The 20,794-nt window shown below is 46.8% G+C and overlaps 1 protein-coding gene across 2 annotated transcripts in view; it reads right to left on the reverse strand.

Annotated features, from left to right (window-relative positions):
- Positions 1–20,794, reverse strand: part of ARHGEF3 (Rho guanine nucleotide exchange factor 3) — a 315,621-nt gene that overhangs the window by 261,180 nt on the left and 33,647 nt on the right. The window contains exon 2 of one of the 2 annotated variants that reach the window (XM_059389998.1): positions 19,144–19,236. In XM_059389998.1, coding sequence (XP_059245981.1) covers positions 19,144–19,205 — 62 coding nt within the window. In that variant the 5' untranslated portion in view covers positions 19,206–19,236. Of the gene's footprint in view, positions 1–6,505; positions 6,541–19,143; positions 19,237–20,794 lie in introns of those variants that run through there. The other variant, XM_059390000.1, reaches the window with a different exon arrangement.

Raw genomic sequence — 20,794 nt, forward strand, 5'->3', positions numbered from 1 at the left:
TGAGCTACACAGCAGAGCTCGGATGACCCCTGCCACCTGTAGTAAAACTCTATCCAAGAGCCCTCGTGGAGGCCAAACACACTATCCCGGTAATGCTGGGAGGTGGGGGAGGGGAAGGCCTGGGATTGGAGCCCCAGAGACCTGAATTCAAATCCAGCTCTGGGATCATGAATAAGTCATGTCTCTCCTGACCTCAGTTTCCTCATCTGCAAATTCCACAGGCACAAGCAGAGCATGTCTTAAGTCCCTTGCAAGCTGGTGGCTTTTCAATTCCAGCCCAGAGATGTAATTTAAAGGTTTTTTGTGGGGTTGTTTTTTTTTTTTTTTTTTGGCCGATTGGTTGCAAACCTTTCAAACTCAGAAGTGCTTTCAGGAGAAATCTGAAGATTTTACATTAAGATCCTGACTTCTGGAGTCTCTCGGGAAATCAGCAGATCTGGTCACAGTGGGCTTGCATTCCCAAAAGGAGGCAGGAACTGGAAGGAGGAAACAGTCCCCAGGACAGGGAACACACCGCCCATGCCGCCCTGGGGATCCTGTGAACACTTCAGTTTGGGACTCCTGACCCTAAGTCTGGCTTATTTTCTTTCCTTTTAACATATTGCTTAACTTTCTCACTTTTCATTTCGGCTGGAAGACTCATGAATAAATCCTAAAGTCAAAATATTCCACAGATAATCTGTTCCGTGGAAATCCACAACACCAGGGGTCTGCGCCCCAGCTCACCAGCAAGTCTCCTAATTGAGCGTCCAGGGACCCAGAGCTGTTTTAAAAGTCCTCCCCCCACTCTTTGACCTTTGTGGGCTGTCTCATCCAACTCCCTACTCCTCATCCAGGTCCCTCAGCCCCCAAGCCAGGGACATGTGTTTGGGAGCTGGGACCAGGAGGTCAGAGGGAGGCAGGTTTCTGAGGAGGTCAGAACCACATCTGCCTTCTGTCATCCTTCTGGACAGGCCAGCATGTGCAGGGCTGCCTGTGGGCCTGCCAAGTCTCTGGAGCAGTTCAAACAACAAGCGAGCCACGTTGCAGCAAGAAGCCAGGAGGAGTGTGTGTGGAGAAGAGGCTCGGGCAACTCAACTGCATCTGCAGGACGAAGACAGGCAGGTATCGGGGGAGGAATTCGGGGCCCATCTCTTCACAGGAAACACCTCAGCCAAGAGGAGCAGGAACGGGAGCTCTGTTCCCAAACCAGTCACGTCTCACTGGTAATAATAACAGCGTAATGACAGGGACAAGGACAACAGCAGCAGCATGACCACTAACACGTGAGCCCTTCCTCTGTGCCAGGTGCTGGTGGTATTATCACACTGCTTTAGAGGAGAGGAAACCGAGGCCTGAGGAGGCCACAGGCTTGAATAAGAGCACCAGGCAGCAAGTGGCAGCTCATGAACCAGATCCCAGGCAGCTGCCTCCTGAGCCCAGCCTCTCCTACACGGCTCCCTGCTGCTTGTCCAGTAGGCGAGCCTTGTCGCGCAGGGCCTTGCTCCTTGGGATTTAGGGACACCTGCCCTTTCTGTACTGTGTCACATTAAGAATCACAGGGGAGGGGTGCCTGGGTGGCTCAGTAGGCAGAAGCCTCTGCCTTCAGCTCAGGTCATGATCTCAGGGTCCTGGGATCGAGCCCCACATCGGGCTCTCTGCTCAGCGGGGAGCCTGCTTCCTCTTCTCTCTCTCTCTGCCTGCCTCTCTGCCCACTTGTGATCTCTCTCTCTGTCGAATAAATAAATAAAATCTTTAAAAAAAAAAAAAGAAAGAGATCACAGGGGAATTTATTTGCACGTGCCCTCCTCGCTCCATGGTAACTATGTCTACTGACCTCTAAATACACAGGTCATTGCAGAGGGCTATACACAAAAACCACACATGCTATTCTTCACGCAGAGTTTGGAGGATTTTTAAGATTAATTTTGGCCATTTGCCATCTGTACCTTACTCACCAGTGTTAGGCGTGCAAACTACCCCCCGCATCTCTGGCCCCATTCACGGTAAACAGGTTGCTCCCTCGAGCCCTGGCTCCCAAGAGCCCCAACCACCGTGAGGAAAAAAGGATCCCAGCATTCATGAAAAGGCCTGACTAGTGGGAAGGGTTCTGGTGAAAAACATACATGGGCGGTTTTACAAAATGTACTTTACCCCAAGAAAGAGATGTCTGGGCCCTCCCTCTCTGTCTCTAGTTCTTAATTTACCCTCGTTCTATTAAACTTAGAAAGAACAGATGAGCAACAGCCACGTTTGAGGGAGGAAATGAGCAGAAGAGGAGGTTCCTAAGAGGTGACACAGGATCTCCAGGAAGGTGACCAAAAGGAAACTTCTCAGCAGGATTTGGCCCCAGGGACAAGGTTTCTCTCCCCCGTCCTGGTGACGGGGTGCATCGCTACGTGAGAGCACCATCAGGAACCTGCAAACTGCTGACATGGGAAGTCGACGAGGAAAGGTGAAGCTGGGGGGCGCCTGGGTGGCTCAGTTGGTTGAGCGGCTGCCTTCAGCTCAGGTCATGATCCCAGCGTCCTGGGATCGAGTCCCACATCGGGCTCCTTGCTCAGCAGGAAGCCTGCTTCTCCCTCTGCCTCTGCCTGGCTGTGCTTGCTTTCTTGCTCTCTCTCTCTCTCTCCCTGACAAATAAATAAATAAATAAAATCTTAAAAAAAAAAAAAGAAAGGTGAAGCTGGGATCCACGTGCCCTATTTCATAAAATAGGGAAGGGTTCAGCCTAATGAGGAAACACAAGCACAGCCGAACAAAAAAAGTTCTCGGCATCAGGAGGTTAAAGTTAAACCACCTGGAACTTACATGGACATGCTGGTTCCGAGCACAAGCTCTCAGACAAGAATCTCACTCTTTTCGCGCCCTAAGAGGGAACCCTCTGAAGAGTCCCCATCTGGACGCGCTGAGGACAGCAGTTCCTGCTGGAGGCTGAGGGGCTCCCAACCCCAGCCCCTCTTTGGCAAGCTGTGCCTCCTCCCTTGCCCCTAGGTGACCTCGGCAATGTGTGGAGAGCCTTTTGGTTGTCACAAGTTGGGGGAAGGTGTGTTACTGGCATCTGGCAGGTACAGGCTGGAGATGCTGTGCCCTACCTGTCCTGTCCAGAATGGCCATGGTGTGCAGCCTGAGAAACCCAGATATGCACGGAAGCAAAGGTGGCGGGTGAAAGTTTGACTTCAAAAAGAAAGGTGTCCCACCATGATCATGAATTTACCTGTTGTGTGACCTTGGACTTTGGTCCCCTCACCTGCATGAGGAGATGATCAGTCCCAAATACTGAGTGAACTCTGCTGGGGCTTAAGGAGACCTGGTTTTGGCAAGTGCTTGGTCACAGGTTTCACTCCATCTTCATCCCCTGCAAGGCTTGCCGACTCTCTGACTTGCACTGAGGCTAAAGGAGATGGAATGCAGAGAGAAGCCGTAGAGTCTGGGTGAGGGGAGGAGCAATGTCTCCAATGTCTCCAGACTGCCCCTGGGTCCTACACAGACCCACTGAGGATGTGACTCCTAGGAACTTGGGCCACGGGAACTCGATGGGCCTGAGACCTCACTGCTCCTAGCAAGCTATGCCAGGTAGGTGGGGTTGATAACGGGCTGGGGTCTACAGGGGAGGGCATCAGCTCCATGACCTGCCTCAAAACCCAGGAACTGCTCCCATTCCTACAACAAGACAACCACAGCAGGAATAAGAATAATGTCCAAAATAGGGACGCCTGGGTGGCTCAGTGGGTTGGGCCGCTGCTTTCGGCTCGGGTCATGGTCTCAGGGTGCTGGGATCGAGTCCCACATCGGGCTCTCTGCTCGGCGGGGAGCCTGCTTCCTCCTCTCTCTCTCTGCCTGCCTCTCTGCCTACTTGTGATCTCTCTCTGTCAAATAAATAAATAAAATCTTTAAAAAAAAAAAAAAGAATAATGTCCAAAATCTACTGAACACTTAACCTGTGTCTAGCCAAGAATTAGGCCCTCTTCGCGGGTGATCTTATTTAACCCTCACAACCACTGTGGGAAGTGGGTAAGATGAGTATCTCCATTTTACAGGAAATAAAGTAATTTGTCCAAGGCCTCCCAGCTCAGATATAACTGGCCTTCACACCCAGAGCTCAGACGCCACAGTCCACAACCTTATGCAAAACAGCACCATCCTCCAAAACTGTACCACTTCCATCACCAACTGGACCGCCATATTCTAGAAGAAAACCAGAAACCAAACTGATGACCATAATTTCAATTAAAATAATTAGTGTGTATGCACATGCATACCAATGCTAGAAAGAAATTTCCTGCAATAATCACTGATTAACAGCATTTACTGATGAGTGGTAGAATTCTACGTGATTATTTTATTGCTTCTTTATATTTTTCTAAACTTCTCAAAGTTTTTACAATGAACACAAATAGTTAATAATAAAACATCTTTTTAAATTAAATTTATAAAATTTGCTTTTTTTTTAAGATTTTATTGATTTATTTGTCAGCGAGAGAGAGGAGCGAGAGTGAGCACAAGCAGACAGAGTGGTAGGCAGAGGCAGAGGGAGAAGCAGACTCCCTGCTGAGCAAGGAGCCCGATGTGGGACTTGATCCCAGGACGCTGGGATCATGACCTGAGCTGAAGGCAGCCGCTTAAGCAGCTGAGCCACCCAGGCGTCCCTAAAATTTGCTTTTTTAACTTATTACTTTTTAGCAAAAAATCCACCAAACAGCCTTAAATTATTGTCTACACCAGAAGTTGACAAACTATGGTCTGCCTGTTTATGTAAATAAAGTTTTATTGAAACACAGCCACACCCATTCATTCACATAAATGACTGTGCCTGCTTTTTGCTACACTAGTAGAGCTGAACAGCAGTGAGTAGACACATGGGAATACTACATCCTCTTCCTAATCTGGCCTAAAATGGACCTCTTATTTTCCCACTTCAATTTCTCCTCACAATGTGTCTCTGCTTGTTTTGTTATAGCCCAAACTGGACATAGCAGGAAGCTAATGAGGTTAAAGCCCCTCCTTAGAAAGGTATCCATATGGTCTTGCGTTTTTACAAAATTTGAAAAAGGCTATCTTTGAACTATTTTTCTTTTAGGAAGCCCTCCCCCAGATTATGTTTCAGGTTCCTCAAACTTGGATCCTCCCCTACCTAAAGCCCCAGACACTTCATTGCCCTTATTCCATTTTTTTTCTAAAGATTTTATTTATTTGAGGCAGACAGAGAGAGAGCACAGAGGGGGAATGGGAGGGAGAAGCAGACCCTCCACTGAGCAGAGAGGCCGATGTGGGGCTCGAGCCCAAGACCCTGAGGTCATGACCTGAGCCAAAGGCAGAGGCTTAATTGAACCACCCAGATGCCCCACCCTTATTCTATTTTTAAGACCACAACCTGTTCAGTGGTGAGTAAGGGACCAATCCCCAAGCAGCTTTAGGCATGATGAGCTCTTTGGATTTCCAATCCCCTGATGGCCAGCTCCCACAGATCGAAGCAGCTACCCTTCAGTATACAGCTCCAGAGACCACAGGGAAGGGACCCCACCCACCCACCCAGGCTAGTCCTCAGGGCCCACCAGGACGCCCAGAGCAAACCATCCAGACAGAGGAGCCCTGAGGGCACCGACAACCATGACAGGAAAGGAGTAAAACACCAGCTCACACATACCGTCTCTCAGCCATTCGTTACCTGCACTGAAACCCCACTAGTCAATGCAATTTATGTATTTCCTGATACAGAGCCGTCACATTTTCAAAAGATAAGAGGCAGGTGGATGTTACAAAACTGCCTTCTAAAAAGTCAAGTGGTCACAAGAACCAAAAAAGGATCAAATCACATAACATGTGCACAAATACCTTATTGTTTAGTTTAAAAAAACTTCTTCCAATTCAAACCATTCTGGTGGGGCACTTACATCAATCCAGAGCCCACACAGCCCAGTCGTCCAATCAGATGCCCATCCACGCCTTCATGGTCAGTGGATAGTGTCCTTCACTCTCTAGCTCCTGGTCTATTCTTATCTCGTCTCTCTCCAGTGTGGGGAGGGGGCTTTGTCGGGGTGCAGCTGGCGGTTTTGATAAGCAGGTGTCATGAGTATGAAAATGACCTTGCTCATCAGCTGGTGGGAACCTAGCAGACAAGGGAGTCACTGTATCCCTGTCTAACAGGTCCCAGCCCCCAAAACAAGGCACAGTGAGGCCCAGGGATTGGGGGTGGGAAGCTCTCTCTCTCTCCCTCTCTCTCTCACACACACACACACACACCCCCGACTGGGGGGGGGGGGGGGGGGGGAGTCACCAGGCAAAAGGAAACCTGCATACTTTCACCATTTCACCCAGGAGAGGAAAAGATTCCGCTGAACAGGAAAATTAAAATCTAACAGTGAGGATGTGTGGAGGTGTTTCCCAAACAGCAGAGATAGACAAAGATAAACAAAGGACAATGATCTCTCAGAAAATCAAAGGGGAAATCTGCATTCTCTGCAGAGCTGGCAAATGCTATTAGGAGAGAGTCGGCGGATGTGGAAGGAGAGGGATGGATACTCACCCAGCTGATTCCAGCATCCAGTCAGCCAGGGCCGTGTCAATGGCTGTTACTGTACCAGCCACTGGAAAGGGGCCAACAGGCAGGACATGCTCTGGTGGCGGGGGGAGAGAATGTCCCTTAACCCAGTTTCCAATTAAATGTGGGTTAACTGGCACTGCTCCTTGCAGCTCAAGGGGCCGATTCAGAGCTGAAAGGAGCGTTTTTCAAAATTTAAAAAAGAGCTGAGGCCGCCAAGCCAGCACCTTTTATTTTCTCCGCTCCTTTCAGTTGCTCAGCCTGACCCATGGCTAGCTGAGTTGACTTGTTGGTCAGAGAAAGGAGCCCTCCCCATCACCATCAGCTCCAGAGCCAGACACCCTCCCGACACATGTGGGGCTGAACTCCATTCTGCATTTTCCCAGGAATGGTCACGGCTGCCCAAGGATGAGTCACCCGTGAAAGCTACACATTGTCCCCGACAGACAAAAACCCGCAACCCAGGAGAGTGGTCCATTCACTCTTCTCCAAGTGCTGACCTCTTCCTGTAACTTCTAGAGGCTCCTCCTGCCCAGGCAGTCACTCTTCTCTTCGGTCAGTGACACAAACATGAGGAGAGAGCTTTCGGTGACATTCTAGCACAAAGAGAGTGCAGCTCAACTTCCAGCAAGGTGTTTACAGGCCAAAGAGAAGTATAGATCAAATTGTTGGGAGTAATACTAAGTCACATTTATTGCACATCGACGAAGGTACTGGGCTAAGGCAGTATGCTTTACCCATGATCTCATTCAGTCCTCAGAGCTACCCTATAAGGTAGGCCCTATTATTAGCCTCACTTTACATTCAAAGAAACTATAGCCCTAAGAGGTTAAGTCATATACCCAAGGTTACACCATGCAACAGTCAGGATTTGAATCAAGGCAGTCCATCTCCAGAGTCTGGTTCTTGAGTATCACATTATCATTATTACTAAATCAATTTAGAACAGCAAAATTAAAGGCATGTTAGAGTGTTCATACTTGGGGGGAGGTTATGATCTTGTCAGCCTACTTTTACATCACTTCTCACCTTACCTCCCACCAAGAGATGCTATAAACTGGCTTTTCAAATATAAAAATCACATGTGCCAGACAATGTGCTGAGCACATTGACACCTGTTAAGATCACCCTATGAGGTTGGTATTAATATGATCCCATCTACAGATAAAGACACTGAGGTTCAGTGTCTTGCCCAAGATCATAAAACAGAGCAGGGATTTGAACCCAAGAATGTCAGTTACCAGCCCTTACATTCTTTCTATCATATACAGCAGATATGAGTTTCATGATTTTCTGGTTGGGGGAGGCAGGATCAAGGGTATCATAAAATGAGAGTCAGACCAAATTGGGAGGCTGGCCTATAGCCACAGATCATCTGTTTGGCCTTGAACCTGCATCAGCCCATGACCTTTGGCAGACCCTACCTCTCTTGCGGCCTCAGTTTCCTCATCTGTGAAGGAGGAGAAAGGGAGCAAGGGAGCCTTCCAGTACTACGACTGGACAGTGCACTTGCAGCCCCCTAGAGCACAGACAGCTCAGCGTTTATCCTCTGTAGATGGCAACTTCCCTCCTCTCTCCTCGCATAAGTCTTTAGGAACAGGTTCCTATCTGTCCCTGGACTCAGGTTGGTACACCCAGTAGAGAGTTGTTAGGGACTGCCTGAGGCCAGGCTCTACTGGGGCAAAGCAGGGAGGCTGGGAAGAAGCTAGTAGAGGGTTTGAACAAGTACTTCACCTTGATCTGAAGACTAAATACATATGTAGAAAATCACTGAATTTGCCCTGAATTTGACACACATCATATATAAAATAAAGCTTTAAACACAAAAAAGTATGTGAAGACATGACAAATCGGACAAGGCAAGATTTTGCCAAACTAAAACTTGGTTACTATACAAGCTCCACATAAAATATTTAACACCCCGTCAAAGACACCCCTTTAAAAGTGTCTACCTTCTAAGTTTATTTTGGAAAGGGGATAATAGAGAATCACCAAGATGAATGATTACATTGGGTGAGTGCGTCAGCAGTAAGGGTGACCCAGGGTCACCCTTCATTTAACAACCAATTCTCAAAGTGCCTAGCTAACACCTTAACTCCCTACTCCTGTTTCTATGTGTAGTTCAGTGGAACAAGTAAGGCCTAGAATTTCAGAGAGAGACTTAGAATCTGGCCCTGACACTGACCTGCTGGGCCCTAGGATTAGATCACAGCCCCTTGCAGTCTCCCCTCCGACCTATGAAAAAGGACAGAAAAGACCTCAAAAGAAGGGGGATCACTGGTCCCAATGACATGGACATCAGGTATTTCTGCCACTGTGCTTCTAATTGCTCGTCTGTGGGTAACAGTACTTGGCCTTCCTACCCATTCCCCTCTCAGTCCAAGGATTCAGATAAGGCTGATCTTATCCCCAACCCTCAAGGTCCAGAAGACAGCATGTGTCCCAAGCAGATCGAATATGAATCTACTTGGGAAGTCTTGTTGGAACAAGTGGGAATGATAAACTCTCAGCCTACAGCTGTGGGAGAATGTCAGAGTGTTAGAAGCTTCAGAGCTGGAGCTTCTGGGAGGTATCATATAAAGGAAGTCTTCCTGGGAATGAGGCCAATACAGAAGAAAGTGGAGCCAAGAGAAGGAAAGAGTGAGAGCAAAACCTAATAATGCTGAGCCCCTGGATCCAGCTATGCCTGAAGCTACCCACTCTTGGGCTGTCCATTTATATGAACCATATATGCCCTTAATCCACATTGAATCCAGGCTAAACTGTGTTTCTGTCACTTGGAACAACAACAACAAATCCTGACTAATGGAAACATTGCATAGAATTGTAATAACTCCGAGCTACAAGGGGCACTGGAGGCCATCCAACCAGAGTGCTTTGCACATATCAGCATTCAGTAGAAATATGCTGGCCTAACAAATTAATGGTTTGTTCATCACTCCAGTACTGACTTCTCAAACTGAAGTTCAACTATCCTGTTGACATTATTCTAAACCACAGGATAAATCAACTGCATCTTCACGGAGCAGTAATTCAAATGACAGTAAGTAGCTTGAAAAGGTTTTTCCTTAAAAGAAATACAGAGCTCAACCAAATGCGGCTCACGACAGGAAGGCAAGGATGGGTCAATATTAGGGAAATCTATCTATATAATTTATGTCATTAACAGGATCAAGAGGAAAAACACATGTCTCCTTAGATGCCAATTTAAATTTCAACATTTATTCCTTTTTTTTAAAAAATCTCTTAACAAAATAGGAATAAAGAGCAACTTCCTTAAGAGATATATAGCTTAAACTAAGAGCAGGGATTCCTACTGGTGTCAGTGGAAGGTAAAAATGACCCAATGACTTGTTTAACATTACTCAGGAAGCATTTGCCAATCTTTTAGACCAATAAACAAACAAAGTATTACCAGCTGGGAAGGGAAAAAAAGCAAAATTCCATTAACTTGCAGATGATGTGATTATGTTATGTGCCCAGAAAAAAATTCTCCCCACAAAAAAAATAAAATAAAATAAAATGAGCTCTAAAAAACTATTAGAACCAGTAGGACAATTGTACAATATCCATCAACATTAATAAAAGAAATTATTCATCAATAGCTTTCCTAGATACAAACAAAACAAAAATAAGAAAACATGAGTGATTTTTTCTAAAACACATTCCTTCTTGCACTGTTTTTTCCGATCCCTGTTTAGTTCCTTGCCCTTACAAAACCTAAACCGAATTACAAAACCCTGCAGGGCAGGGACCCTGTTAGAGGTCATCTGGCTCCCGCCTATGCTGATCCCTGTAGATCCCCCAGCTCAGCACAGTGCCTGGCACACAGCGAGCCTCTGTCAGTTCCCATCCTTGAGGAAGAAGCTGGCTTCTGGTAGGACTGCACGTGGGTGGGACCAAAGCCACATTCAACTCTTGTGCCAGCCACAGTCCTGGGGAAAGTCTTCACCTGAGTTCCCATGCTTTCCTCCCACCTAGAGAGCAAACACCTCAAGACTCTCTCCATCTACACCCCAGCAGAACACCCCAGTGCTTTGTTAACTGCATCTTGATTATTCTGTGGGCTGGGTGAGCCCTTCAACCATTGGGGTACCACACCCCCACCCCCAGCCTCCCCAGCTCTCCAAACCTGATTCTCTACTTTTGGAGTTGAAAAGGTTGATTTACCTCCAGGGAAAGTGCCAGGCTCTTGCCTGGAAGGAATGTCTATCTGATTGCTCAGGAGGGAGATTGCCACACCTTCTCCCCACTAGCAAGGGTTCAGCATCAGGACCGAGGCTGCTTTTTACCCAAGACCCGTCTTTCCACAGACTGGGGTCTGTAAGAGTTCCATGAATTGGTACTGGAATTCCCAGTACCACCTCACGATGTTGTGCCCATTCGAATGCTCTCCAGTCTGAGTGGTTTTAAACATTTCCTAGTGGGCACTGTGTGCCAGACCTCACTAGACCTTTCCATAAGCCCTTCTTGTCCTATGTCTCCTATTCTCTAGCTACGTCTTATACTCACATCTCCTTCTACACTGTGAGCATGACCCACATTCAACTGTACCCTGGGTACAGACTGTACAGCCTGACAGTACGTGGAGCACGTGAACAGTACTCGGGTAATTGTTGGCTGGTTTTTTTTTTAAGAGATCAGCATACATTAGGGACGCTCGCCAGAAAGGAGAGGGCATGCGTTCTGACGGCTCTTTCTTGGGTCTGTGGTTGGTGGGAGAACGATTTAGGGACTGAGAGTGGACTCGGGCCAGGTGCCAGGTGCTGAGTAACTGAACTGGGCATTGCTTACTGAACCTTCCTGTCGACTTGGGGACCTAACTGCCACTGTTATCTGCCTTTCACGGATGGCAAACTGGGACTTGGAAAATGTCGACACTGAGCCAGGATCATCACCTCCTCCCCTAACACCCTCCTGACAGTTCCCCTTGTCACTGGAGCCGCCCTATAAGAAGGAGGCCACCAGGAATTGGGACAGGCTGATGGGCTCCCACGAGCAGAAGGCCTACTCTCCGTGCCTCAGTGGACTGTCCTGGCTAAAATCTCAGTCCCACTCCTAGGGCAGACACAGCAGCGCCCCCCAACCCCACACCATTCTGTAGGGGGGCTCTGAGCTCCTGTCTGCAGAGAGAAGATAAGCGAGGGTCCCAATCATATGATAAGCAGATGGGGTGGTGAAAAGGCTTTCTCCCCTCAGCCAGTCAAAGACAGGTTTAAGTCTGAGCCCTATAATTACCTGTGACATTAGGGCAGGTGCTTAAAACTCTGCTTCCTCATCTGCAAAAGAGACACAAACAGTGGGTCTTCTGCTCAGTCCCTGTGATGTCTGAAGACAACGTATATAAAAAGCCCTTGAGAAAGGAATCAGCAGATACTGTTATAACTTGGAGGAAGTTATAATGTTATAACTTATAATGTTATAAGGTACTGTTATAACTTGCCCTGTAACTGATTAGCCAGACCCACCAGAGAACTGAAGGGCCTTTTCAAGTGTCTTCATGGCTGTTCTCCCAAGACCTGTCCTAACCAATGACTTTGGTCAGTACGAGGACAGATATGGCCTTTGGGGGTGGGGGGAATGTAACAAAGCATCACTTGAGGTTCAGAAGCCTGAGTCTGTGTCTTGGCTCTTTTATTCCTTCGCAAGAGGATGACGGTGTAACCCTTTGTTTCTCAGAACCTCAGTTCCTGTCCAATAACATCATCTCCCTTAAGAGTCTTCATGTGTCTCAAAAAAGATCATGTGTACTGATTAAATGACTTTAACAATAACCTAGTAAGCTGTCTATGGGGTTATGCCAATGAATGCAATAAGGAGCCTGTTCTGTTTTCACATTTATTCAACCCAGGTTTATTGACTACTTGATCCCAGGCACTGCCCTGAGGAATCAATTAGAAGAAGACACACAGATCCCATGAGCCTCCACGATGGGCTTATAGTTGTTTTAAACAATATATGGGAAATTGTAGGTTTGAAAGGAAGCTCACCCATCAACTAACACCCTTCTTTGAAGCCACTGAGGAATCTGAACGAGAAGTAAAGAAACACACCCAAGGCCACACAGCCAGGAAGAGGGCAGTGTTTGCATGGGAGAGTTTCTGCCTGAATAAGAACCTTTATGAAGATACCGCTTTTTCTTAACGGATTCACCAGCAGGCTTCTAAAATGGGTTGGAAGACTCGTTCTACCTCTTGCCTACTATATTATTTAAAAGTTCCTAATGAAAACAAAATAATTATGGAATATTGAAAAAAATAAAATAAAATAATAAAATAATTTTAAAAAAGAAAACAAAACAAACAAAAAACAAACCAAAAACTGCTAAACAATTCAAATCCAACAATTGTGTTTTTGGTTATTTTGCCCTTCTATCCTAGGCACATCACTAAAGCTCTAGGAGGAAGCCTCAATGGCCCAGCATGTCCCCAGTGCAGTCAATACAACAGCAAATGTGGGGAGCTGCACACTCTACCCTCTCCTGAGAGGCCCCTCCAAGCACACTGACCTTTTACAGGCTATTTTAAGTCTGAGAAAGGCCACATATAAGTGAGCTTAAGTCAGCAAAACCCAAACAAGTTTGGCGACAGGCCCCATTTTCCCCTGAAAAGCCTGCTGGTGTTTGGAAGAAACCATATTCTAATGAGCAGATTGTAGGACATACTGCAGTGATCTCTAAGAAGACAGTATGGAGAGTGACCTTACCCAAGGCCACAGGGCTGATGAGTCCAAGATTAAGGCTAGAGCCTCAGGTCAGGAGAGGCTGCACTCTCCCCTTTGCTGGGTTTCCAGCTTCTCAAGGTCAGCAGCTGAATTTTGGGAGGGTGGAAGAAGTGGAAGGGGCCCCACACAGCCCTGTGGGCAGTGAACAAGGAGCTCGTAAAAATCAGTGACCAAAACAGCTCCAGCCTGAGGACAAGACGGAAGCTGATAAGGAGATCATAAGAACGACTAACAGCACGCAGCAAACTGAACCCGTCTACAGGTGAGTGCTCTCAAGCAGGCTGCAAATCAGATATCCCTGAACACGAAACAGAGAGCAAACCTGTCTTTGGGATACAGCCCTTCGTGTAGCCGTCTACAAATGACTGTTTTCTGGCCAGTTCGGTCAACCAAAGCCGCTCACAGGCTGAGAGCCTACTGTGTGCTGGGCCCTGAGCCAGATGTGGGTGCTCCTACACCAGGCAAGGCCAGCCTTCCAGGAGAGGGAAGTCGAGCAGAGCTGGCACAGAGGAGGTGCTCAAGACACACTGAAATACATGAGCGAGCCTGAGAAGATCTTTATTTTCATAAAGAGACTTGCATTTGGGCAGGCTGAGAGTGAAACGTCTTTATAATTCCTAATTTGAGCATTTTCCCAAAATGCTTACGGCTGCTGAGCAGTAAAGGGATACTGACTGACTGACCCACCCACTGAATGAATGAATGGATGACTGACTGACTGAATGAATGAATCAATCAATCAATCAATCAACGAACACACAAACTTAAACCTTTCCATCTCTCCGGCACGGGCTCAGTCCTAACCACGCACGCATGTCACCAGTCCCTTCACAGGAGGGATTTGCAAGTAGAGCAAGGGCTTCTCCCTTCAAAATTTTCCTCTTCAAACATCAGAAATTTCACACCTAATTCCACAGGGGCACAGCTGAGAAACGGAGGCCCAGGGAAGCAATATCCATCCACAGTCACTGGTGGCCGCAGAAAACTGAATTCCCCAGGGGCTTCAGCTCCTAGAAATCCTGCGTTCTTGTGAGTCAGCTCCTAGAGCTGAAAGTGGTGAGTCACCACTGCTCAGGCAATAAAGGCTGTAGGGAGAGGACACTCCTCAATAAAATCACGAGATTTAAAGACAAAACGCCCACAAACCACCGGAGCCAAACCGGGGTCTCCAGGGAGCCGCTCTCCTCAGGAAAGTGCGGTTAGCCCTTGGAGAGCTGAGGGTCCTTCTCGCTGGCCAGCTTTGTGATATCACATACCTGAGGGACCCATTGTCAATACTCTGCCTCCTACACTCAGTCCAGAAACACTAGTGAGCACCTACTGTGTGCCACACCCTGGGTTAAATGACAGTGAGCAAAGCAGTATGATCTGTCCCCATGGAATTCACAGTCCTTTCAGTGAGGCAGACACTAAAATATAAACACATACAATGAGAACTTGTGTCAACTGATTGCCATTTCTATTTTTTTAAATATTTTATTTATTTATTTGACACCGAGAGATCACAAGTAGGCAAAGCAGCACACAGAGAGACAGGGGGTGGGGAGCAGGCTCCCTGCTAAGCAGAAAGCCAGATGTGGGGCTCAATCCCAGGACCCCGAGGTCATGACCTGAGGTGAAGGCAGAGGCTTAACCCACTGAGCCACCCAGGTGCCCCTGATTACCATTTCTAAAACACAAGTCAGGGGCACCTGGGTGGCTCAGTCGGTTGGGCGTCTGCTTTTGGCTCAGGTCATAGTCTCAGGGTCCTGGGATGGAGCCCATGTCAGGCTCCCAGCTTCACGGAGAGTCTGCTTCTCCCTCTGCCTCTGCTCCTACCCCCTCTCCTGTTCACTCGTTTTCTCTCAAAGAAATAAATAAATCTTTTTAAAAATAAAAATAAAACACAAGTCTGGCCCTATCAGCCTCCTGATAAAAAATCTTCCGAGGTTCCTCACCCTATGTAAGAATAAAAATAAACAGACAACCATGAAAACAGCCACCTTTATTGGGTGTTTACTATATGCCACGTACTTTATCGTGATTAACTCAGGACATGCCCCAACAACCCACTGCAGCAGAGCCTATTATTATCACCACTGACCAACCAAGAATAGTTTTCCACTTAACTGCAGCTCATAGTGTATGCCTCCTGCCCTCACACCCGACTCTGGATCCTGTAAGAACTCACCTTATCCATCTTTCTGTGTCTGCTGCACAGGAAGTATTCAGCAAATGGCCACTGAATGAATAATTAATTGACGGATCAATGGGCAAGTTTCCTTCGAGGCATTATTGGCTAACGAGCTCAGTTTCAACACTAGAAGTAGCTGTGATGTACAAAGAGCCAGAGTCAGACCCGAAACCTGAGCCCGAGGCTTGTCTCTGTGCGATCTCAAGACAAACACATCATCACCCTAGTCCAGACTGCTTAAAACTACTGATGAAGAAACAAGATATTATAATAATGAGCCTAAGATCATCTGGGTCTACATGTGGATGTCTCTGAAACATCATGGGAGGGGGCTTTAGGAAGGCCTCTGGAACTGCACACTGCCTGCTTTTAGAATGAGATCTAAACTTGCAATTTTAGAGTAGGGTGGACTGATTGGGCCTGTGGGTGCAAGTGACACACATCCTTCCACAGCTCAGTGGTTGCATAAAGCAGATTTACTCCAGTGACAAATATGCCCAACCTGGTGTTTAAAAAAAAGAAAAGAAAAGAAAGAAAGACAGAAAGAAAAGAAAAGAAAAAAGAAAAGGAAAAAAATAAACAAGCCTTACTCAATCGTGTGACTCTTGAACTTGGGCTTGTGGTTTCAAGGCCCATGCTGAGGGTAGAGATTACTTAAATAAATAAAAAAACATAAAAAAAGAAGGACGGAGGGGCACCTGGGTGGCTCAGTGGGCTAAGCCTCTGCCTTCAGCTCAGGTCATGATCTCAGGTCCTGGAATGGAGTGGAGTGCCGCCTGTGCTCTCTGCTCAGCAGAGAGTCTGCTCTGCCCTCTCCTCGCCCTCCCCCGCCCCGCCCCCCACCCCACCCCGCCTGCCTCTGCCTACTTGTGATCTCTCCCTCTGTCAAATTAATAAATAAAATCTTTTTAAAAAAAGAAGAAGGGCGCCTGGGTGGCTCAGTGGGTTAAGCCACTGCCTTCGGCTCGGGTCATGATCTCAGGGTCCTGGGATCGAGTCCCGAGTTGGGCTCTCTGCTCAGCAGGGGGCCTGCTTCCCTTCCTCTCTCTCTGCCTGACTCTCTGCCTGCTTGTGATCTCTCTCTGTCAAATAAATAAATAAAATCTTTAAAAAATAAATAAATAGATAGATAGATAAAAATTAAATAATAAAGAAAGAAAGAAAGAAGAAGGAAGGAACAAAAGAAAGGGGGAAAAGAGCCCAAATTGGACTCATTCACTCTCCCACAACAGCCAACCAAGACTTCATTACAGTTTCCACCTATCCCAGGAAGGTGACCTTATTAGAAGTCAACCTGAAATTTTCTCATCCGCACTAGAGAGATCACACGCAAGATTAAAACCCTGCCATTCCCTCTCCAACCCAAAAAAGGTGTCTTGACCTGAAACAATGGTTACTTTTGCTAATAACTTTCTTGCCCACCCTCCTTCCTACAAAAACCTTCCTATTCTGTACACCTCCTCACAGCTCCTTTCTACTTGCCCAGGTCATGAATCATTTACTAAAAGCCAATCTGATCTTCAAGTTTACTTGGTTGAATTTTGTTTTCTGACACTAGAAAACCCCTTTCCAGAGAAGCATTTTGGACAAACTTGGGTGAGGCTGCCACCCCAACCAGACCCCAGAACAGAGAAGAGCTGATGACACGCAGGAGCCTGTGTTCCCATGACGGCTGTGAACAAACCCAAACCCGAACTCTCAGCTCCCACCTCTCCCCTGGGGAAGGCCATGGATGCAGATTAACAACCAAGCGTGGCTAAGGCAACCGCAAACACCAGCGCGATGGCCCCACAGCTCCGTCCTTAAGGAGAACTCAATGCAGGTATGTTTGTCACTGCAAGGGAGGGCAATGGTGGGAGCTATTCTGTCCTAATGTTGCCTAATGGCCATAATGAGGGTAAGAACACAACTCCCTACCCTATAGGGCCATGTGAGAATTAAATGAGATACATCAGCCCAGTGATCCACACCGAGCCTGATACCCAGCATCTTCTTGGAGGATTGCCAATGGTGATGATGGCGGTGACAGTCGGTGGATAAAACCACCTGAAGTAGGAAAATCCAGCCAAAGGCTCTTCAAAACCAGGAGTCTAGAGAGAAGCAGATAATCCTGTGACATACTCTCCTGGAGAAACATGCTGATACTTTCAGAAGAGAAGACAAAGCAGCACCCATTCCCAGAATGGACCAGGACCGCCCAGATGTCCTGGGCCTTGGGATAGGTCCCTAGGTCCCTCTGAGGACAGAAGTTCACCCTCTGCCATTGGGAGATGAAACCAGGTAACAGGGACCTGAGGAGATGAATTTCCCCAGAGTCAAGAGAAGGAGGAGGACATGACAACCATGGAGAGATACCACTGTTCACCCAATGGACTGGCAAAAATGAAAGAGCAGGAAGAGCTGGGGTCCAGCAGGAGGGCAGGCAAACAGATCTGGCACCCTGTTGACAAGCTGTCTTTAGAGAATGACTTGGCAATATGTAGTAAGATCTTAAATGTATACACAGGAAGGTACAACAACTCCATTCCTCAGTAACTCCCTAAGAAAACTATCTGCCCACGTGTGCAGGAAGCACATACCCGACAGTGTTAGGGAAAACAATGGGACCCACATACCCACCACCCACAAGAACGAGGCTCAATAAACAGTGGGATTCTTATGCCACACATAGGCTATTCATTTCATAGCAGATAAAAGGAAGACTCTCATGTACTGTCTTGAAAACATTTTAAGACAGATTATTGATTTTTTTTTGAAAGGTTACAAAATAGACCAATAAGCATAGTATGACTGCCTGTATCAAAAGAACAGAAGGGTGGGGGGGGGGGGGAGAAAAGGAAAGAAAGAATGGCTTTTTTTCTCAGTATGTAAGCACCTAGAAAAAGTTCTGGAAGGAAATATACAAAAGTAGGTCACAGAAGTTACTTCTGGGAAAGGCAGGTGTGGAATGGGGAGGCTGGGAATGAAATTCGGGAAGGGTGTGTCACCTATTTTTAACTAGGAAAAAATATATCTATGCATCTCTTGGGCATTAAAATTAAATTAAATGAACACATTTGTGGTTTTCTTTAAGACATATCTCCTTATTTTTTTTTTAAGATTTTATTTATTTATTTGACAGACAGAGATCACAAGTAGGCAGAGAGGCAGGCAGAGAGAGAGAGAGAGGAGGAAGCAGGCTCCCCGCGGAGCAGACAGCCTGATGCGGGGCTCGATCCCAGGACCCTGGGATCATGACCTGAGCCGAAGGCAGAGGCTTTAACCCACTGAGCCACCCAGGCGCCCCAATACATTTGTTTTTAAGAAGAAAAAGAGGAGGTGGAAGAAAGAGAAAGAGGTAGAGGCCACCAAAGCTAAGGGACAGTCTTTGCCTTCTTTCAGGGACTGGCCACCCACACACGTAGACATAATCAACTGAGAAATTGTCCAGTTTCTAGGAATGAGTGCCCACAGCTTTTAGAATCAAATATTTAATTCTATACCACATTAGTCCTATTTATACCAACTCTCCCTTCTAAGTCATAGAAAAAAATCTCTCATACTTAACAAAGGTATCCTCCTCTGGTGTCAAAAATTGGAGACAGGGAAAGGGGAAAAAAAAAGTCCTACTATTTTCCAATTCTCGATGGCTTCCACTGACATACACAGACGTAGATAAAGTCCTACATTGTATTTAACTGAGGCATGTGAGAATTCCAAAATTTTTAATTTTTAAAGATATTTTTACCTTTCCTTGTTTTCTTCCATTCCTCTAAAGACACACTGATTCATTACTGTGGAAATGTCCATAGACACAGCATGGCTAGGCCAGGTCTTCTTTCTGAAAGCAAAAACAACCAATATGTATAACCTGGGCATATTTATGTTATAAACACACAAAAAGTTGTATTAAATACATACAAGGGGGAATATACCAAGGGTGGTCCAGTGTCCACTGAAATCCATTCTCCCTTTCTGCCACAGTTATTTGAGTTTTATCAGGGACTACATCTCCCTGGTGTCCTTGCAGGTAAGTTCCCAGTGGAATGAGAGAGGAAAGGTGCCACTTACCCATCTACGTATTAAAGACTTGGCACACAATTTACCCACCCTTCTCACTGGCTCCCACTGGCTAGAACTCAGCTGGGACTGTGCAGACGATGACCTGCATTTATAAAAAATAGAGCAACAAGACAGAAAGCAGCTGGGCCCCGTGATTGCCACCTTGGAACTACTACCTTAAAGAGAAATTGCTTTATTCTTTAAGTCACTGTTTTATCTGATCCTATTTTTAAGGCTAGTTAATTCTCATCACAGTTGGCACGATCCTTAAATATTCCCTTCGGGGCCCTTTTGAGGGTGAGTTTGGTTATTTGGAGCTTCTGATGTCCTCTGTCTATGGAGACAAGTAAGGCCAAACTATTTTCAATCACAACTTGGGTAAAACCACATGTAAGTTACGTAGTACTCAGCCAGTGTTAGATGAATGAAGATGTTAATGAGTATGTAATACCTTCCAGTGGGGAGACCATCAAGAGCAGGACACCTGGAAGAAATAGGGACACTGGAACCCACAGGCATGAGCTGTGAGCTTTGCTTCACAAAATGACTACGTGGAGTGGTAAAATATCCCAATGATCATGATATCCACAGGTAGGGACTTGAGTCTATGTGCTTGGAAGCAACAGAAGCTAGGAGAGACATGGGGATAAGACAGAAAACTAGAGAGAGAACGTTTCAATGGGCAGAGGGCTCTGCCGGCTCGTTCTTCCGCCCCGTGACCATCTTCCCCGGGTAAGTCTGAGATGGGAGATGGAGCTTCCCTCCTCAGCCTCATGTACTGCATTCCTCCCCACCTGGGGTGGGGTTAGCAGGAGAGCAGATTCTCTTTCGAAGGCATGGTCTCAAACCCAAACCAGCTGCTTCATCTGGTGTCAACCAAAGAAACAGTCGTCAGTTTCAACACTGGAAGACTGGCTGTGCAGACCATACTGAGAGAGGGAGTATTGGCCTTCAACCTGGTGCCTCCTAGGCAAAAGGGGTTTCGGGGTAGGTAATTCAGACACCTGTGATCCTCCATGATCTCCCATGCTGCTGCATCAGGCTGCTGAGCCTCAGATCTGCTTGGCCCAATCTCCCGCCCAACCTCCTCCATCAGCCCCACCATGAGTCTGGCCTTTTTCCGGATCAAAGCACTATAGTGGAGCACCTGGCTGGCTCAGTCGGTAGAGCGTACAACTCTTGATGTCAGGGTTGTAAGTTCAAGCCTCATTTGGGTTCAGAGATCACTTTAAAAAATAAAATATTTTTTTGAAAAAAAGTCTCCATGAGGATAAACTCTCAAATCCAAGTGAGCAGGACCGGATATCTTGGACTCCAGCATCCCAAGGCATTGGAAA

This window comes from Mustela nigripes, chromosome 2 (genome assembly GCF_022355385.1).
Source record: "Mustela nigripes isolate SB6536 chromosome 2, MUSNIG.SB6536, whole genome shotgun sequence".
Taxonomy (NCBI): Eukaryota; Metazoa; Chordata; class Mammalia; order Carnivora; family Mustelidae; genus Mustela; species Mustela nigripes.